Below are 18,797 nucleotides of genomic sequence, written 5' to 3'. Positions count from 1 at the left end.
GGGCCTATATTAGAAATGAAACAATATAACACATATTATAAATCTTATATTATGTGTTATAACATTCACCGGCAAAGTTTACACAGGTGGTAAAGACTATTATTTATATTCTTTCACTCTGTCAAAAGTAATATACATCCTAAATCTTCCGTTTTTGTTTTGAAAATTTCCTAAAGACACGATGTGAGGAAGAAGAGGGAGAAATCTATAAAGAGAGACGGATTCACTGCAGAACGGATAAATCTCGCATCGGATTTTGGACTCGTCGGCTGAAAAACATATTTTAGTTTATATATATATATATATATATATATATATATATATATATATATATATATATATATATATATATATATATATATATATATATAATTCAGTATTAATCATTTATTTGTGCCATTATTAATCTTTATTTATTAGTGTTTGTATAGTTATATAAATATATATTGATATTACTAAATAATTTATTAAATAAATTATGAACGGCTGTGTGCTTTGTAATATGCTCATCATACATCGATATCAGAATATTCCATTCCTATTCTATTGTTATAGCCACTAAGCATATTTAAATATGATGAACTATGTATTAAAAACATACTTAAAAAATATAATTGTTTATAAATGTTGCTTTGATAGATGTTTCAATATGGTTTACAGTAACAAAAAAGTGTGTTATGATCGATTAAATCCGCTGATACGTCATTGTGCCTGCTAAACACATAAGGCTGAGTGGAGTGGAGTACCGCTCCAAGATGGCCGCCCTAAATCTCGTCAGCGACAATAGGCGAGAACGGTCCATGAGGCGTCTATCCTTATATTATGTCTATGCTCCAAACGGTCGGACTTCTTAATGCGCATGCGCGGGCATGCGTACTAACTGCTTGTAGGCCATCCTGACAGCGCATGGCTATCTGATAGAACACCGGCATCCTGCATGTTTTAGTTCTCTCCCTAGTGATAGTAACAACCTCCTCGGCAAGTCAGTGTTCTCCTTAGGCCTCTAATGAGCCATCATTTGATGCAGGTGTGTAAAACCAAGGAGAGAACTAAAACATGCAGGATGCCGGTTTAGTTTCAAAAACAATGACGTCAGGTACAGCTTCGATGCCGCCCTCACTTATATGCAAACACAACTGGGTTGCAGTACTGGTGGAACCGGACCGAAGCGTGCAGTTCCGTTCCGTTCCGTGCCGGACCCTGCAGTGCGAAAAGGGCTTAAGGGAACAGTCAGAACAGAAAAGAACATTTTCTGGGATATAAAAATAACACTAGCAAAGCCACTGGGCAATAATTTAGCAATGTAAACTAAATATCCCAGAATTACAGAAGTGTTCGGACACGTTTGGACCTGTCCGCTCTCGCTGAATCCCCTGGTATTAAGTTTCACCACCCAGGAATGGCATTCCTTCTTGAGGTAATTTTCATTCGCTGCAATGACACGTGCATATAATCGACCAGGGGCAGTTTCTGATTTGGGCAACTAGGGCGGTTGCCCTCTCGGCTCTCTATACCCATTCTCCAGCCTTCTCCACCCTCCACTGAACCATCTGAATGTCAGCCTAATGCAAAAAAACCTGCTCTAACGCCCCCTCTTTATTTGTGTTCCTACTTACCAGTTATCCTGCTGAATTGTAGGACAGTTTTTATTGTATGACCAATTTATAAAAGTACCTATATGGCTGTAAAGGCCATCCTTTGACCAGCAGAGGCCCTGAGAAAAGTTTTTTGGAAAGTATTTTCCTGGAAGTCTGCAAGGTTTCCTGAAACTTGAGCTTGAGTCACCATTTACCACAAGATCCTAACAGAAGGAAATTATTTAATATTTCAATATAAATCGGACGTGTATCTGAATATGTGTTGTATCTGTAATATGACTGAGACAAGAAATAAGAGAAGATACAGAGTTCCTAGTCAAGATGCAGGTATTTTAATGACTGGCGCAAGTATAGACATGATGGGAATGTTCAATCGTCATACTGTTTAGAAGGGAGATGGGTTCTTCTGTCTCCCAGAGATGCATATCATTTTTGGTCTGAAATGTGCAAACTGATCCCAGCACAAGAGTCGAAGATCTTGTTAAAATGCTGGCTGAAGCTGTTAGAAGGTGTCATCATCCACAGTACAGTGTGTCCTGAACTGACATGGGCCAAGAGGAAGGAAAGAAAAAAAAGCATATAAAGCCAGATAGCCGTTAGCAGCTGCACAACTACAAAGAGTTTTTTGTTCGGAGATGAGCCTTGTGGTCTGACGAAACTAAAGTGGAACTGTTTGGTCATGATTACCATTGTTACATTTGCAGGAAAAAGTGCAATACTTGGGAACACCAGCCTAACTGGGAAGTATGGGGATTCCAATGCTTGTCCAGTAAATGCAAATTATTTTCTAATTGTAACTGACCTGAGGCAAAAGAAATTTGGTTTGATTTAATAAGAAAAAAAATTATATTACTGACTTTTTATTGAGTGATGTACATTTTTGGTTTCAACTCTAGTTTTTTAACATTAGTTTTGTTATTATTACAATAAATACCAGAAAATATGGTAAAATTGATTAAAACAAAAAAAAGCTCATATCATTCACCTCTATGATGTATTATCTTTTTGATCTTTGTTAACTTGTGCTTTTTTTTAACTTAAATAAATCAAAGAAGAATCATTAACTGGAGTGCTGGTGTTACGCTGGTGAGTGCTGATCTTAAATAAACCCATATTTCCTGTGAAATACACAGATTTCAGCACTTTATAGGTATTTCTCAGTGGAAAGTCCTAGATGTAATTTTTGTGTTTCTGATTCTGAAACCAATTCAGTATTTTGGATAGCATTTTAATACCTATCCGGCTAAACAGTCTTCCTAAATATGCTTTGCTACAGAGTATGCAATCAGTAACTGTTTTGCAAGACCCATCCATTGATAAACAAGTTCATGGTACATTTGCTGTGAAAAAACTGTCTCTCTAGGTACATTACCTTCGGTACGTTGTGATAACGGTGAACTCAAAAACATTTTATAGTTCTAATATAAGCTGTGGACACGCCTCCTTCAACCACGTGACCCGTTTGTTTCGTTTGTGACTTACAACGTGGAAGGAGCCAGACAGGCGGAAGAAGCACTTCCTCAGTTCCAGTGTGTCGTTTTACTCATTCCTCATTTACTTGCTATAACTTTAAAATCAAATGTATGATGAAATTGTTCATGTTAAAACAGTTTTTAAGGATTTTTACCTGTTTACTGGTGTCTCTACAGTGCTGTCTATTTTGTTTCAGGTTTTTTTATTTTTATTTTGTTTTTACTTTCTGTCACACTTAAATGTTTTAGCTCACCAAATCCAATTTAATTTTAGACAAGGGTCATTTGAGTCTTCAAATTACAGTTTCATTTATTTAAGGGGGAAAAAAAAGTGAGGGTCAGCTGTCGCGTGGTAGCAACAACTGCTGTCTGGCATTTTGATGCTGTCATTATGTCTCATGCATCCCTATGAAGGAATTTTGGCCTATTTCTTCTTCTATATATGTTTTAAATCTGCTGCATTGGAGGGGGATTTTGCACAAATGACATACCACAGCTTCTTAATTGGACTTGTGTCCTGATTTAAAGTTTACAAGTTACTCCAAGGTGGACTTGCTGGTTTACTTTAGATCATTGTTCCACATTGTTCCACTTGTATAACCCCAGGTTGATTTGAAAAGCTTTTTTTTTTTATCTTTGCCTAATGTCAAAGTTGATTTTATGATACAGAACATGTTCCTGTGGAAAAAAAGGCCATTGTTGATTCCAGGAACCAGTAACAAAAGATGATGAAACAAGCTTCTCAGACATCATGTGCCACGAAGCCTGCTGTGAAAGTATGTCACATATGTTGAACATAAACAATGGGACTTCTTTGCAACAGAATTGCCAAATAAAGCAACAAGGTGCTTTTGAGTGAGGTAAGATTGTTTTTGCTAAAACATCAGGCCACCGGTCACCTGACTGCACAAGGAAGTATATTCAGTGGTACTTTCCCCTTTTCAGAGAAACTGACATGTTCATGTAGTGACATGTTCATTCTCCTGTATGGAGGATTGAGATTTGTGTATTTCATTTTTAAAATGAAGGTCTGTCACATGTTCATTGTGTTGTTAACCCCACATAGTGCAACTGTTGCTTGCAGTATTCCAGGTTTCTGTCTACATAGTGAATACAGTGACAGCAGTGGTGTACTTAAGTACAATTTTCGTGTATCTGTACTTTACTTAAGTAGATTTAATACTGTCTACTTGTACTCCACTACATTTTACAGAGAGTATCTGTACTTTCTACTTCACTACATTTCTACAAAACTGTCGCGTTACTCGTTACATCCAAGTCGCGTTGTGCGCTTTTTTTTTGTGAAGTTCAGGGTCTTAAGGTAAAATCCAAGTAATAACGTGACTTACGTGTCTGTTGTCACCCATCGCCTCCCCCTTTACTCGCACGCGGAGCTCCAGACATGCGCAGTGGTTTCCTCTGAGCGGGAGAAGATGTCTGTCTAATCGTCAGTAATATAATAGTGCTGCAAAAATCATAAGATATGGCGACATGTAAAATCAGCAGCGCTTCGCTTCCACAGACGGTGGGGGACTTCGTCCAACTTTTAGCGTCACTTGGAATGAAAGCTTAAAGAAAGGTAAGATCTGTGAACGTGATGCTAGCAAAGCTAGCTGTACAGAGACAAAGATGTTGCAACTGCGATGAAAAAAAAGTTTTCACTCATTCCCTGAATTATTGTGTGGAGGTGTTGACTGAGGTGTCGTAAATATGGGACAACGCTATGACCAAAGTCTGTAATATAGTGATATAACATTCAGGAATGATCCGATTCTTCTGGACGGATCTTTACTTAGTCCGATAGGACTGAAGCCTCACTGAGAGCCGTTTTTTGTTCGTTCTGCGTACGTACACTGCAGTAGCTATTATTTTATTTATATTTAATTGGTGAATAAATAAAACAAGAACATAAGAACACAGAGCATGTTCACTGCTTTTTGTTTTCGTCACCTGTCATGGTGGCAGACGTTGGAGCAGGAGGGAGGATGAGAACAGTCACCTCTTTCTGCTTGGTTATTTCTTGCTTATTGCGCCTTGGTCAGTGTTCATAGATGAGCATTATTTACTGTTAATTGCTATGTTTAATGGTGCAGACAGTTGTGGTTTCTGATATTGGCAATATGGGCAACCGCCCAGGATGTTATTATTTTTTAGGGATGGCAGGAGACCTCTACGGATTGTAGCACAGAGATGGAAGCAAAACAGAATGAAGAGTTTGAATTGATACTGGTTAAATTTCTTTCAGCTCTAAGTATTTAATATCTAGGTATTTTTATGGGATCGTGGATCTTTCAGATCAATTTGAGAAGCAATTTTGATAGGTAAACTTAATTTTATGTGTCATGTAGCGCCGGGTGCTACATGACACAACTCCGCTACGTGGCTCCTTGGTTCCATATCCTCCACTGCCCACCCTTTCTGTTGGATTTCTTTCAAAATAAATGCCACTAGTGGCAAAAAAAAAGTGGAGTTCATGCTATATTAGGACAGGAGACAAGATGTTTCCATCCCTGAAATTATGATGCATAGAATCACATATCTAAGTCTAAACTATGTTACAGAGAGTAAACATAGTAAAAACATGCTTTATCTGTGGCATTGTTCATTAAAATGGCACATTGCTGATGTATTAGAATTAAATACAATAGGTACACTTAATGATATTAGCGATTAGGTAATGCATTCAGTAAGTACTTTTACTTTTAATACTTAAGTATTTTTAAAAAACAGTACTTTTTTACTTTTACTTAAGTAAAATGTTAATGTGGTACTTTTACTTTTACTTCAGTACATTTTTTGAGTACTTTCTCCCCCACTGAGTGACAGTTAACCTTTGGAGTTTTGTCCCATTTGAACACAAAAACAATCCTCCTGTGAACTGGTAAAGCTGTACACTTACATAAATGTATCTTAATAATAAGCAAGATTTAATTTATTGACGTGTATCCGAATATGGGAGTAAGAAATGATGTCATCTTGCGTCATATGACTCACTGTAGTTGTTTACTTTCGATATCGCACTGCTCTGAACTCATTAAGTTATCACATTTTTAATTTGTGAGTATGTTCACTAGTTTTCTAGTACCGTCATGCCTTACCAGCAGATGTGTATAATATAGAGAGTAAAGAGAATACATGTTATGTAAGGCTTCCTGATTAGAGAAGTTTACAACAATATCATAAACAAGTTCTCATGGTGGGTGGAGCTTTACTGAGACTGCACCTCATAGTACTTAAGCTTCACTTCCTAAGTTTAGCTACAACCTGTTCTTCCTTGTCAAAGCAATACAACGGGTGTTTAAAAGCTCAGTGATCGAGAAAAACTGAACATCTGAAAACTTCTGGCGTAAGATGACAGTCAAAATGGAAAACCACGGTGAGTCAAAAAGGATGTATACAAACCTGTTTGAGTAAAAATGTGCTAGTGTTAATCTACGAGTCTTAATGTTTCCAATTGTAACCTTGACTTTTTTTTTTTTTTTCCTGCCTCACAGATCTTCCTGCCGCCGTTGAGCTCTGCGCTCGCGAGCTGAGGCAAGTTGGAGATAAATTGTACTGGAGATACAAACTCCTGGAAATGCTGCTCAAGAACTATGAGACTGTCAGCAAAATAAAATGAGAGGTCACACCGACACAGATGGAATCATGAATTCGACGAAACCCAATCTAGCCTTGGATGAGAACCCGGTTACGACGTGGTGACCCTTGCGAGGGCTTTCCACTGCTGACCCATCTGGCGGGACTCGCCGGTGTGGAGTTTGGAGTGAAATTAAGAGGGAAGACAAAACGGGCGGGAGGATGACGATCCCGCGGCTGACTGGACCAAAGAACGACGACTACATGGCAGTTGCCCGCTGAAGATACTGGAACTGAAGAACACATACATTCATGCACCGAATCATGTTCATGTTCATTTAAGAGTTGCAGCAATGGGAAGCGTTGGTGTTACGGATTTGTTAAAAAGGTTACAAATGAAACTATTTCTTTCTTCTCATTATAGTTACTAGTACTGTCTTTGTTAAATGGGATACAACTGTTATTTGATAGTGGTTGTAGTTCTATGTATTGTTTTACGTATTTATGAACTTGCTTTAAGTTTTTTTTTAAGCTAAAATTTTGTCAGATTTTATACAACCTATTCTGTCTTTGACAACATTGCAGAGATGTTAGGCAGAGTATATTTGAAATACTATGTCTTTGAAATGTAGCAGAAAAACCTGACTAAATTATCTCCACTTTTAACAGATGTACCTTTGTATGCCTAATTATGAGGATAACTGTAATTGATGGCATTAATTTTGTTTTGCACTGATACTTGGATCTTAAAAATAAATCATCCTCAATACTATGCTGAGACTAAGGTATTTTTTTTATATATAACAAAGTGATGACAATGTGAAAATTAGCCAAGAGACAAAGGAAGCTCATATTTGTTAAAGCATGAGCCAGTGTTGTGTTCAAGACCACCCAACCCGAGACCAAGACCAACTTCGAGTACCACAACACTGGCATGAGCTATTTCTCTTTTTATTTCAGGGAGAAAACAAAAACAAAATGTTTTCAGATATCATACCTGGATTTGCTTTTAGATTAGATTCTTAAATTTAGAACTCGCACAGAAATGTGTCTGTCTCATTCAAATTCAAAAATACTTTACTGATCCCAAAGGGAAAAAAACTGCTGTAACTCATTTATTCTGATTTCTTCAGAGCTGCAGATGGTGTTGGCCGTGGGTAGAAAATATCTTGTGTATCAGTCTGTATTACAGCAAATTTGAAGAAGCCTCTGACAAAAGATAATCTGGTTTTCTAAAACAGTCTCATGAACAGGATGAGACTCACGGTTTAATATGTCAAATTCTATTGACAGAGGTTCACAAACACCAAATAAAGATTTGCTGAATGCCACAATGAGAGAATATGTTGGAGATTTATATATTAATGTCTTCTAAATCAGCAGTTTACATACAAAGTGATTACTATCTCTTTTAACGAGGGAAAGCCCAGATGATGATGCTTTGGAAACTAATGACAGGGCAACTGACACATTTAGGTTAATTGGAGGAACACCTGTGGATGCTTTTCAAGGGAACACCTCAGACACACTATCTTGTTGGAAATTGTGGAAATATCAAGAAATCAGCAAAGAACCCAGAACAAAAGCCAAAGACTTTGCCATGTTGCTGTGGCATGGGCTGAAAGGTCACTCAATTATTTTAAAAGAAATACAAAACAGCCAGATTGGAGTTTCCAAACACACACAAGGAACTGGTTCACTTCATAAACCCAAGAAAAATACATTATGAGGAAATATTGCTGCAATATCATAAGACATCAGCCTGGAAATTAAAACTCAGAAGTAAATGGATATTCCAAATGGACAATGACTCTTAGCAACTAGGCAAAGTGGTTACAAAGTGGCTTAAGTCAACTTTGTGGCAATGCTAGCAAATATTGAGGAAATGTATTTAAAGTTCTGATTTTGAAAAATATATCAGCTGATTCTCTGATTATTGTGACATTTAGCAAATATGAATAATCTTGGTTATTCTAACTAACCTTAAAATAGGTTTGAGTTATTTAGAAAGTGAGGGGAAAAAAGGAGTATGTGTTTTTATCCAATTGACAAGACTGCCCCCAAGTGGAAATAATATGCAAACGCGTGCGTGAGTGGCACCAAGCGCATAAAGCATGTGCCTTTTAGCCAGAGGTCTCAAACTCCAGCCCTCAAGGGCCAGGGTCCTGCAGCTTTTAGACGTGTGCCTTTATGTTTTGCAATCTTGAATTAAATGGTTAAACTGCCTCACTAGCAGGCAGTCAAGCACTACAGAGCTCTGCTAATGAGCAAACATTGGAACCAGGTGTGCTGAAGCAGAGAGGCATCCAAAAAGACACCGGCCCTTTAAGGTATCCAGCTCCTGGCAGTTTGTGTCTCTGCTCTAACACAACTGATTCAAATGGCCCAACTACCTTCTCCCAGCAGAAATCTGCTCATGATCCAGGGAAAGAATATAAACATGCAGGATGACAACCCTTGAGGACAGACTTTATTATGCGCTACCTGTGTTGGTCTGAGTAAAATCCAAACAACATAAAAGGTTATATTTGCAATGCGACATAACTTTAACGTTCGAGGGTTTTGAGTAGTTTTTCATGAGAAAGTAAGATTATCCAGTATATTAACTGCATCTGGTGACTGAATGTCAAAGATCCGTACTTTGAACCATTTTTATGCTCAAACATTTGAATCTAGTGTAGTAGTAGTTGGTAAACTCATTCTAACTTTGAGGAAAAACACTGAAAACTACATTGTGAACTACAGACTTTACTCGAAATGAATAAATCATACATTTTTGTAGCAGGTAAAAAAAAAAAAACCCTATGAGACATATGGATGCAAAAATGGTTACGGAGAACATGAAAATAAAAAACACCAAAACAGTGAATTCAGGCACTTAAAGGATCCTTACTTTATTTTCTGTGGTAATACAAAAAAAGCATACAGAATTATAGAGAATAGCAGAGTAGATCCCTTTCATTGAATTCCATTAGATCATACACGTAAAATGACTAATAATTACATACAAGCCTGCTATCTGTAGCTACATCCGTCAAGTACCCCGGCCCCTCCACCAGTAGCATGCATGGTCTCTTTGCTGTGAACGCTTTGGAACAGTTATTCATACCCCTTGGTATGTTGCATGTAGAAATTAAAACCAAACAGGAAGGGAAAAATATGTATGCAATCAAACGAAAAGCAATTTCACATTACACAAAGATTACATTAACTAGAATTGAATTATATTTATGATCACATTTTTATTTGTGAAAATAAGTTTCAACTGACTTGCTCTGAATCATGTTTTTGGTGTTAAGGTTTTGTTCCAACGGACTACATGCTCTATTCTTCTGGATTCATTTGGGCCCCAGGTAACTCTTGCGTCTTCTAAAGAACAAAACAACATCCCCATGTTTTTTATTTATTTGTTTGTTATTTTTAAAACAAAATCTGTATGATTTATGACTAGATATATAAAATAAAACTTACAGATTCATCAACTGCAAGATGGAACCTTTTTAAAGGACGCCTCATCCAAACTACGCATTTCATCTTCTTAAGATTTTTACTGATAATTTCCATTCTTTCGTAGAAGGAAAACAGTTCACACTGAAGTTTGTGGATCAGCAAAGTGGGAAACCAGGCCTGTTACTTTCATAAGGCGGATAACAAAAACTCCACTTGAACAAGACTCTTCAATCGTCATGGGTGTAAAACCAGTTGCATTCAGTGAAGAGGTGCATTTAATCATTAAAAACAAAAATAAGGGGGAATTGACACCAGCATGGACCAAACCTGTCTAGTAGAAATATCCTCAGCCTATTTCAGTAAGCAGCCTCGTAGCTCTTACCCTCAGAGATCCCAATCTGAAATTAGTTTCTGGAAGCACCTTTAGTTTTAATTCACACTCAGAAAGCAGAAGCTGTTATTGATCAGAAGCAGACTACATAGGGAGCTTTTAATTAATTTTTTTTTTCTGTCAGAGTTGCTAAAGTTCATAATTTTTAATGTTACTCAACTCTGTAAAATACAATCCAACCTACACGGGGTAAAGACTGAATAAAACAGGTAATAAATGAAAGGCTACTCCAGGCATCAGCTAGCTACATAAAACAACAATGGTGAGACTTGCCATGTACTATAAACACAGAATGGACCCTTGCAAAAAAAAAAACAAACAAAAACAGCAAAAGTTTTTTTTTTTGTACTTAAATACACTCGAGGTGAAATTCTTCATGTAAGTCACTAAAGGGTCAGATAACTTGGGTGTTTTTATCCTTCCTTTCTTCCCCAGGATGCGATGAGAAAGAAGGGAGGCATGAGGACAAAATAACGAGAAAATCTGTGAAACATTCAGGTAGTCTGTTCTAACAGTAACGATAACAGCAATTTCTCCCCAACACGTTGGGGAATGAACTGTTGGAGAGAGCGTAGCGTAGCGCGGGAGGGGGGGATGGGGCCTCCGTGAGTGCAAAGAGCATCTATAGCCATGTAATTTTCCGTCTTGTAATTCGTGACTCAGCATGAGGGAGCGTACAGAGACTAGTTTGCAAACCGTGGCCAGACCTTGAAGCAATGCAGGTGACGTTTTTTCTTTTCTTTGATGCGACGCTTGACCCTGGTCAGTTTCTTCATATTCACCATGACAACTGCCACCTGCTCTGCTCTCTGGTGCCATCCTGTGCAAGCAGAGGCTCGTCCGCTTGTAGTGTTGATGTTTTGAAATAGATCCATAGTCCGCGGTGGCAGATCACTTACCTCACTCGTGTGAAAGCAGCCCATCGTCGTTTTCCACCCAGACATCATTCCTTCCAATCAACAGTTACTTGGTGAAGCCCACCACCACTCAGACTGCACGTTGTTAATATGGACTACCACCAAAAAAAAAAAAAATGTCATCCAGAATAGATGTATAAACAGGCTCCTCAACCAGAATAGATTGTCTCATTTAAGTGAAGTCTGTCTTATTGAGTCCTTCAACCAATTAAATAACCCAGACCACAGCCAGATCGTTTCAGTCTCAACCAGTCAGGCATTTTCATTTAGTAAATGCAGCGACCACAGCCCACATGAGTTCATTGGCATTGGGCTTTGAGCTCTCCTTCTCGGGCTCCAGCTCCAGCAGGGTGTGGACCCGCTTCATGCCCAGGTCGTACTGGTCGTCCTGGAGGGGGGCGAAGGCGTTCTCTAGGACGTCGGACGAGTGAGCCAGGAGAATCAGGGAGAGCACCCGCTTGTCCATGCGATGAGGATCGTTGACCCACTTCTCCAAAACGGAATCCTGGACTTTCTTGACAAGGCGCTGCGGTGGACAAAAGGAAAGCGTTACTTCCACTTCAAGTGCCAAATGGGAAAACAGAAATCCCTATTACAGACGACAGTTATACTTTTAACCAATCACTAAAAGTAAAGGGGAACCCACAGCATTTCCAGCGTTCACCAAATCTGTAACACTCGCTTAAGAGAGTTGAGTGGTCGGTACAAAGGAAGTTTCACAAAGCTCTTCCTTTAGTTTGAAACTCTAAAGCATCTTCAGGTTCATCATGCTCTGAAACATACTGCACTGTGAGGGTAAATATAAGGTAACTTAATTAACTGAGGCTTTCTGTTTGCAGCTGTATGGGTTCCCTCAGAAAATGAGTCTTTTCACACCTCATTTAGACTCTTAAAGAGTTGTAGAAAAACAATTATCACCTCAATAAAGCTGTTAATTATATATAGTAGAAGTTTAGGCGTGATTTTATACCACTTAGTAGTTTAAATCCTTCAGATTAATATGAAATAAATCATGAACCCGTTTTGTGTTATAACATGAGCCGGCTAACAAACTTCTCTACAAATCTGAAGTTTAGAAAATTTACATTTCAAAAGTTAAAACAATCTACAATTGCTGTATTATTAAAATTTGTTTTTAAATTTACATTTATTTAAAAAAAAAGGTTATTAAATATCATTATTCTTAATCAGTACAAAAATCTTTATCGACATTACAGCCGTTTTTTGTATTAACCGAGACGTTTTTGCGCATTTCCACTGCTATCTGGATGATTTATCTTTGGTATTTATACAATTTCACAGTTTAAAGGTCTTGAAATATAAGACCAGAAAATTCAGCCGCCTGAAAGGACACTGCAATACCACACCACATCTCCATCAAGTAGGATGCTGCTAATTTTGTCTTTCAGGTAGCAAAAACCACCAACAGTCACAGGAATTTAAAACATCCCACCAAACACTCTTACTAAAGTAACGCCGTTTTGAAACCACAGCTGGCTGGCCTCCGGCGTATATAGCCCAGTTAAAACACAAAAACAGATGAAAAATATGGAGTAGATATTTAAACTGTTTAAAATCTTATTGATTTTAGTGGCAGTAGAAATAATAGTCGTTCTTCTGTTTAAAGAATCAGCAATTAGAGCATCTGCACTTGGTGGGCAAATCTTGTCATTTCAAAAAGCCCAAAATTTAAAGGACGAACGAAAGTGGGACGCTTTGTGCAAGACTCATCCGCTGGGCATTTTAGGCTAATAAATATCAACTGGATAAAGGTCTAAATGATGGATGAGCCCAACATTTACTCACCATTAATCAAAAGTTCTCCATTCGGTTCTTATGACTCAATTACAATCAATCCGCCTGACCACATAAGTGTTTCAACCTCATTTTTTCCTCCTGGGATATTTATTAAACTAGGAAGATTTATTGAACAAGTTGGTCTTCTTACAGATCAAACTGTCAGTTTAATACAGATCCACATGTAGAGAGCGAACATCCAACTCAGCATAAGCTGGAAATATTGCTTCTTGGTGCAATCCTCAGATTTCTGCCAGTGAGCACAACAATTTATTAGACTAATAAGGCTTGTTGGCTGAATCCCATCTTTCACAAAAAAAATTAATAAATAAAATTACAGCTTATTTTTCTATCTAATTAAGAAATATTAGCTGAGCCAAGTAGTTTCGAAGCATCATCAAGTCTACTAAAATAAAAGACTCATTTAAATGGAGATAAAGGTTTTGTAAAACTCACAATGAATCATGTTGTGACGTGCTGAACCTTTAAAATGGTGAGAGGATGACGTGTGTGGGACTCATGTTACACACACGTCATAGTTTGTTGGTACAATAAAACAATGTAAGTTAACTTATATTACCAAAGAAATTAATCACAAGTATGATCAATCTGCAGATGCAATTATAAACCAATAAAATTAAAAAATAAATATACACATGGCAATGTTTGCTTAAAATAAAGTAAAATGCAATAACTTCACCAATAGCTGGGTCCCAGTACTTATTGTACAAACGATGTTTTCAAAGCAAAGATTTTTTAGCTAAAAGAATGCATCATTTAGAGAAAAAGGACAACAAATACAGGTCATAGCCTTGGACACTTATGCATCCTTTCATTTCTACTCCATTCCCTCTTGCATGCTACTCTGCAAGCTGATGAAATGCTGGTCTAAAATCTAAAACTTCGGAAACAGAAGTGCATCATCTAGAACTATTGAGATTGCAACACTTAAACTTTGCCGAAACTTAAAATGCAAGTTGTGGGATAAAAGGAAGATTTTATCTTGGTGGCTCTGATAAAGAAATGCACACGCTTGCCCCTGTAAGCCAAAAAGAAAACAATGCAATGCTGCAGAACGTTCAGCCTGAATCCCCAACTATTTCCCCCCTTTAACATTGAAAATATTCACTTTTATATGAATATATTTTTAGTAAAGAAATCCAGCTGGCATTTACGTAACAGCTAAATTCATACCAACATCAAATTATTCACAGATGTACTTTGTGAAGAAGCTATGAATGGTTTTGTGTGGTGCAAAACTCGCAAAACACACAAGCTAAAGACAAATTACATACTGTGCATTTCAATAAAACTTTATCAAGATCTAATGCAACTGAAGCTGTGCTAGAAGAGGTCAAACCTGTTGAAAATTAAACTGAGGGTGTGACTACACTTCACACAATAGCAGTCAGTCATAGCAGAGAGCTGAAAAATGCTTTTACCTTTTATGATACATATCGACTCGTTAATCCTTACTCAGCTCAACAACATATCTCACGATGAATGGATGGGATGAACACTGCCTCATCATACCTGCTTGATGGTGCTGTTGGTTAGCGGATGTGTGGTCATGTCAAAAAGCAGGAAGTTCTGTTTCTCTGTGGTGAGGACCCCCTTCTCCACCAGGTTTTTAGCCAGACGCTCTCTGACGTTTCGAAGCTGATAATGGAGCTTCAGGGGATTCCAGGTCTCTCCTACAGGTCAACACAAAAATGTAGCTTTAAATAACCAGAGTTTCTGCATGTTTCCGTATGCTAACTCCCCTTGGGTATGTCGCCCTAAGGCAACAGACAATATCACAATACCAAGAAGGTAGAAACCACACTTCCATGTCAGCATAGTGAAGATATACGATTAATAGTTGTGACGATGGTGAGCTGTTAGGATAGTAGTAGTTGGACTGAGAGTGTTAACGTTAATCTACCCTCCATTTCCTAAAAGAGATACAGAATATAGCGACAGTTATTGTGTAAATGGAGGAAAATATACAGAAATAATGAGCAAATAGATTATTTTGCAGCAAACAAAACCAAATTTATCTTTGATAATTATTCAAAAGACTGAAACAAAAATCAGAAAGGATGATTTAATCCATTTAATAAAGTAATTTAGTGGGTTGTCCTAATTCTTACAAATTCAGGCAACATTCATGGAAAAAACAAACAAACATTAATATACATTGCTGTACAATGCTTTTACATTTAAAATGGTAGGTGCAGCACTCTCGTAGCGTTTGAATGTTTTACACGTTTGCGAAACATATTTGAAAAATGCACTTTTTCAAACTGGTTATTTAGATAATCCTAAGACAAAGACTGAAGAATTTCTTCTCCAACATGGCGCATAAATTCCCTTTAAAATTTATGAATCACATTAAGATTAAAGATAACTTAGGTAACTTAATAACTCAAGTTAAATATACTTTTGCTCAGTTATGGTTTTCAACGCCGACAGGAGTGCCCATTGCCTTCACGCTTCGTTACTTAACTTACGGCTTGTGGTAAGCTTCACAGCACGGGCGATTCACAAATTGGTCATTTCGTTTTTTAGTTCCCTAAAAAGAAGAGTTTTGGCACGGTGCAAAATAGTCTGAAAACATCTGCAGGAACTACAGCACAATGATTCCAATTAAAGGAAGAAGTAAAACGTACACAACCTCGCATCCTTAAATTAATAATGAGATACATTTGAAGGTAACTAATGTGGCATCGACTTGGTGGGATTTTGACCTGCTTAAAAATTTAGATGGTTGAATGTAAGTAACCTTGAATAACAAGGGCCAAATGGAAAAACTACTTCGTAGTGAAATGGAGCAAATCAGCACAAGATATGCAAATAAAGGCACATAATCCACTTGGGCAGTTTCATGATGACTGCAAGCTTTGTTTTACAAAGTCAGAAGTGCTTATCTCACCACTGAGGAGTTCTATCCAGCTCTGCACAGTCTCTGGAGGCTGAGTGTCTTTAATATGCTTCAAGGCCTCATCCAGCAACACATCTCCTGTTGGTGCATCAGACTTGCAGATAACCTTGCAAAAACAAAAAAGAGAATTGTCAGTGGCAGTCAAGTTAACTTTGAACTGGATTCACATCTTATACAAACAGGAATTACAAGAGAGGCAAGAAGTGCCTTTGTTGGACAGATAACAAAAATGCTTCCTCTGACCTCTGAAGCGTAATTATCTTTAATAACAAACAAACTCTACGGTATGCCATGTAAAGAATTTCGATGACAAATACCCACCTTTCTTGCCAGGAGGCTTTTCCTCCGCACACCGCAGGCCTCCAGCTGTATCCTTCCTCGGAGGGCCAGTTCTACCAGCATACAGCCGCGGAGGCCGGAAGAAATACAGTCGTTCCAAAAAGACGTGTAGCCCTGAGCGGAGAAGAAGAAGAAGGAAAAAAAACGCTTGCTTAGCTGACGTGTTGAGCCAGCCTTGGTACAACACTTCCATGTTTCAAAGGACCTCACACCTGGTAACTACACTACCCAGGTAACGCAAGCCGTGGTAGCTACGTATCTTGGTAAACAAGTAGCATAACTGCTTTGATCCGGGAAGTTATGAACCGGATGCTTCGGTACCGCACCGGACCGCCGTATTCAGATAATACTGTTAATATTGAGCACCTTGAGAGAACTGACACGTTGCACGTCGGTAAACAGAAGCTACTTGACACACGTTAGCTAACAGGATTTACACCGTTACACTTTAAAGTCAGACACTTCAAGCTGAGCATAAACAAATCCCGGAAACATTAGCTACCGAGTGGATAAACTCAGTGTTCTGTGTTGACATTTAGCCGATGACGCAACGTAAACACTTTTAATAAGTTAACGGATTACAAACAGTCCGCACCTCTCGGTCCTTGAGGCCCAGAAGCAGGACTTCCTCCATTAACGTCAGCCTGGTTTCCTTAGAGTCCCCCTTGTCGTCCTCCTCTTCTTCACCTCGGCGAGCCTCGTCTTCCTCTCCACCGGAATCTTTCTCCTTCTCGGCAGCAGCGGCGCTGCGAATGGCCTCGGTCCTCCGTTGGACGAGGCCCGAGGTTCTCTGCGTGAGAGAAGTCATAGCTGAGGCTGCGAAGCGGTCGGATTCAAAGACAGGCGCCTACCTCGGTGAGATAGGGAGCCGTGCAGCATCAAAACCGAATTGTGGAAGTGGAAAAAAGGAGGTGAAAGACAGGTCGGCCAAGAAGAGTCAGCGGCCGTTGACGTTAAGCTGGGCTCGGTGTTCTAGCGAAGTCTCAGCCCACTTCCTGATCCAACATGGTGGCGGTGCTTCTGTGACGTCGAATGAGGTCTGAGCAGGACCGTGAACGCTTCTCTCGTGTTGCCTTCAATGTTGTGGGAAAATCCTACACAGCAGGTTAATAGTAATTCAGACGAGTGATTTATCAAATAAATATTTTTAATGTGAAAGTTTCAGTTCAACTGTATTAAATACATTAAAAATATTGATGAAAACACATTCATTAAAACTGAAATTCTTTATGTTAATTTTGTGAATATCAATATGAACAAAGGCTGTGAATATTATCGATATGAACATAGGGTCTGAATATAACCCAAATGAACGTATGGGCTGTGAATATTAAAAATATGTATAAAACTGTAAATATTGTTATGGAGGTAATTTGGGAATAATATCAATATATTCTTTGAATACTACCAATATTAACGTATTCTGTAAATATTATCTATAAGATCATAGACTTTGAATATTATTAATATGAACATAGGCTGTGAATGTAATAAATATGAATGAACGCAGTGACTATTATTGAAATCAATTTAGGCTGTGACTTACTGATATGAACAAAGGCTATTAATATTAACAGGCTGTGAATATTGTTGATAAGACTGAAAGAGTTGAATTTTAATGATATGAGCAAAGACTGTGAATTTCATTGATATGAATATAGGCTATCAATATTATCAATATGAATTTAGGGTATAAACATCTATATGAATGTTGGCTATGAATATCAATATGAACGAAGGTTGTGAATGTTATCAATATGAATGAAGGCTATAAATATTATTAATAACAATGAAGGCTGTGAATGAATCAATAATCTCAGTTATTTTTGGCATACAACAGAAACAGAGACAAGACAACTGGGTCAGTGAGGAGGAAGATTTAACATGAACAGCGTAAAATCAAAGATGGTCTCCAAGTTCAACTTTGTTCATATTTCAAATATATTTTTTGAAGTTTTCTTACTTTTTTTCGTCAACTTGATATTCATTTTCCTCTTTCTACAGCTGTTGAAGGTAGAGATTCACATACTGATCAGCTGGTTAATATTAGAAACATCAGAGAGATTAGAAACATCAATTTTCTAAATTGATATTTTCTTATTTAGCCAGTTTTACTGTCTCATTTTCATCCTTGTGACTGGTAATGCTGGTATAGAGGCCTCAGACATCTGCATAAACTATGAGTTATTTAGCTTCATCTTCTGCCAGGCTATGTGAATCAAATACAGAAATTCATTTTAGTGTGCCATTTTGGGTTACAAAACATTTGGCAGCAAGAAAAAAAACATATTTAATGTGATACCTTGTGTCCAGAGAGGGGTTGCAGACAGCTTT

General features: G+C 37.9%; 1 protein-coding gene and 1 long non-coding RNA gene across 2 annotated transcripts; one reads left to right on the top strand and one right to left on the bottom strand.

Annotated features, from left to right (window-relative positions):
• Positions 1-6,125: 6,125 nt before the first annotated feature.
• LOC106912332 (uncharacterized) lies at positions 6,126-7,418 on the top strand. Its single transcript, XR_001416887.2, has 2 exons — positions 6,126-6,446; positions 6,565-7,418. It is a non-coding gene; the product is annotated as an uncharacterized LOC106912332 (long non-coding RNA).
• Positions 7,419-9,515: 2,097 nt separating this feature from the next.
• LOC106912345 (Golgi phosphoprotein 3) lies at positions 9,516-17,462 on the bottom strand. Its single transcript, XM_014979165.2, has 5 exons — positions 17,059-17,462; positions 16,446-16,577; positions 16,116-16,230; positions 14,735-14,895; positions 9,516-11,930 (listed from the first exon to the last, which is right to left on the bottom strand). The coding sequence occupies exons 1-5, from the start codon at positions 17,269-17,271 to the stop codon at positions 11,667-11,669; spliced, it is 885 nt and encodes a 294-aa protein (XP_014834651.2). The 5' UTR covers positions 17,272-17,462; the 3' UTR covers positions 9,516-11,666.
• Between the last annotated feature and the right edge of the window lie 1,335 nt (positions 17,463-18,797).

The sequence above is a fragment of the Poecilia mexicana genome, unplaced genomic scaffold (assembly GCF_051168715.1).
Source record: "Poecilia mexicana isolate PSO_F unplaced genomic scaffold, ASM5116871v1 scaffold_12, whole genome shotgun sequence".
NCBI lineage: Eukaryota > Metazoa > Chordata > Actinopteri > Cyprinodontiformes > Poeciliidae > Poecilia > Poecilia mexicana.
The sequence above is the reverse complement of the archived record's forward strand: the minus strand, read 5'-3'. Positions and strand labels throughout refer to the sequence as shown.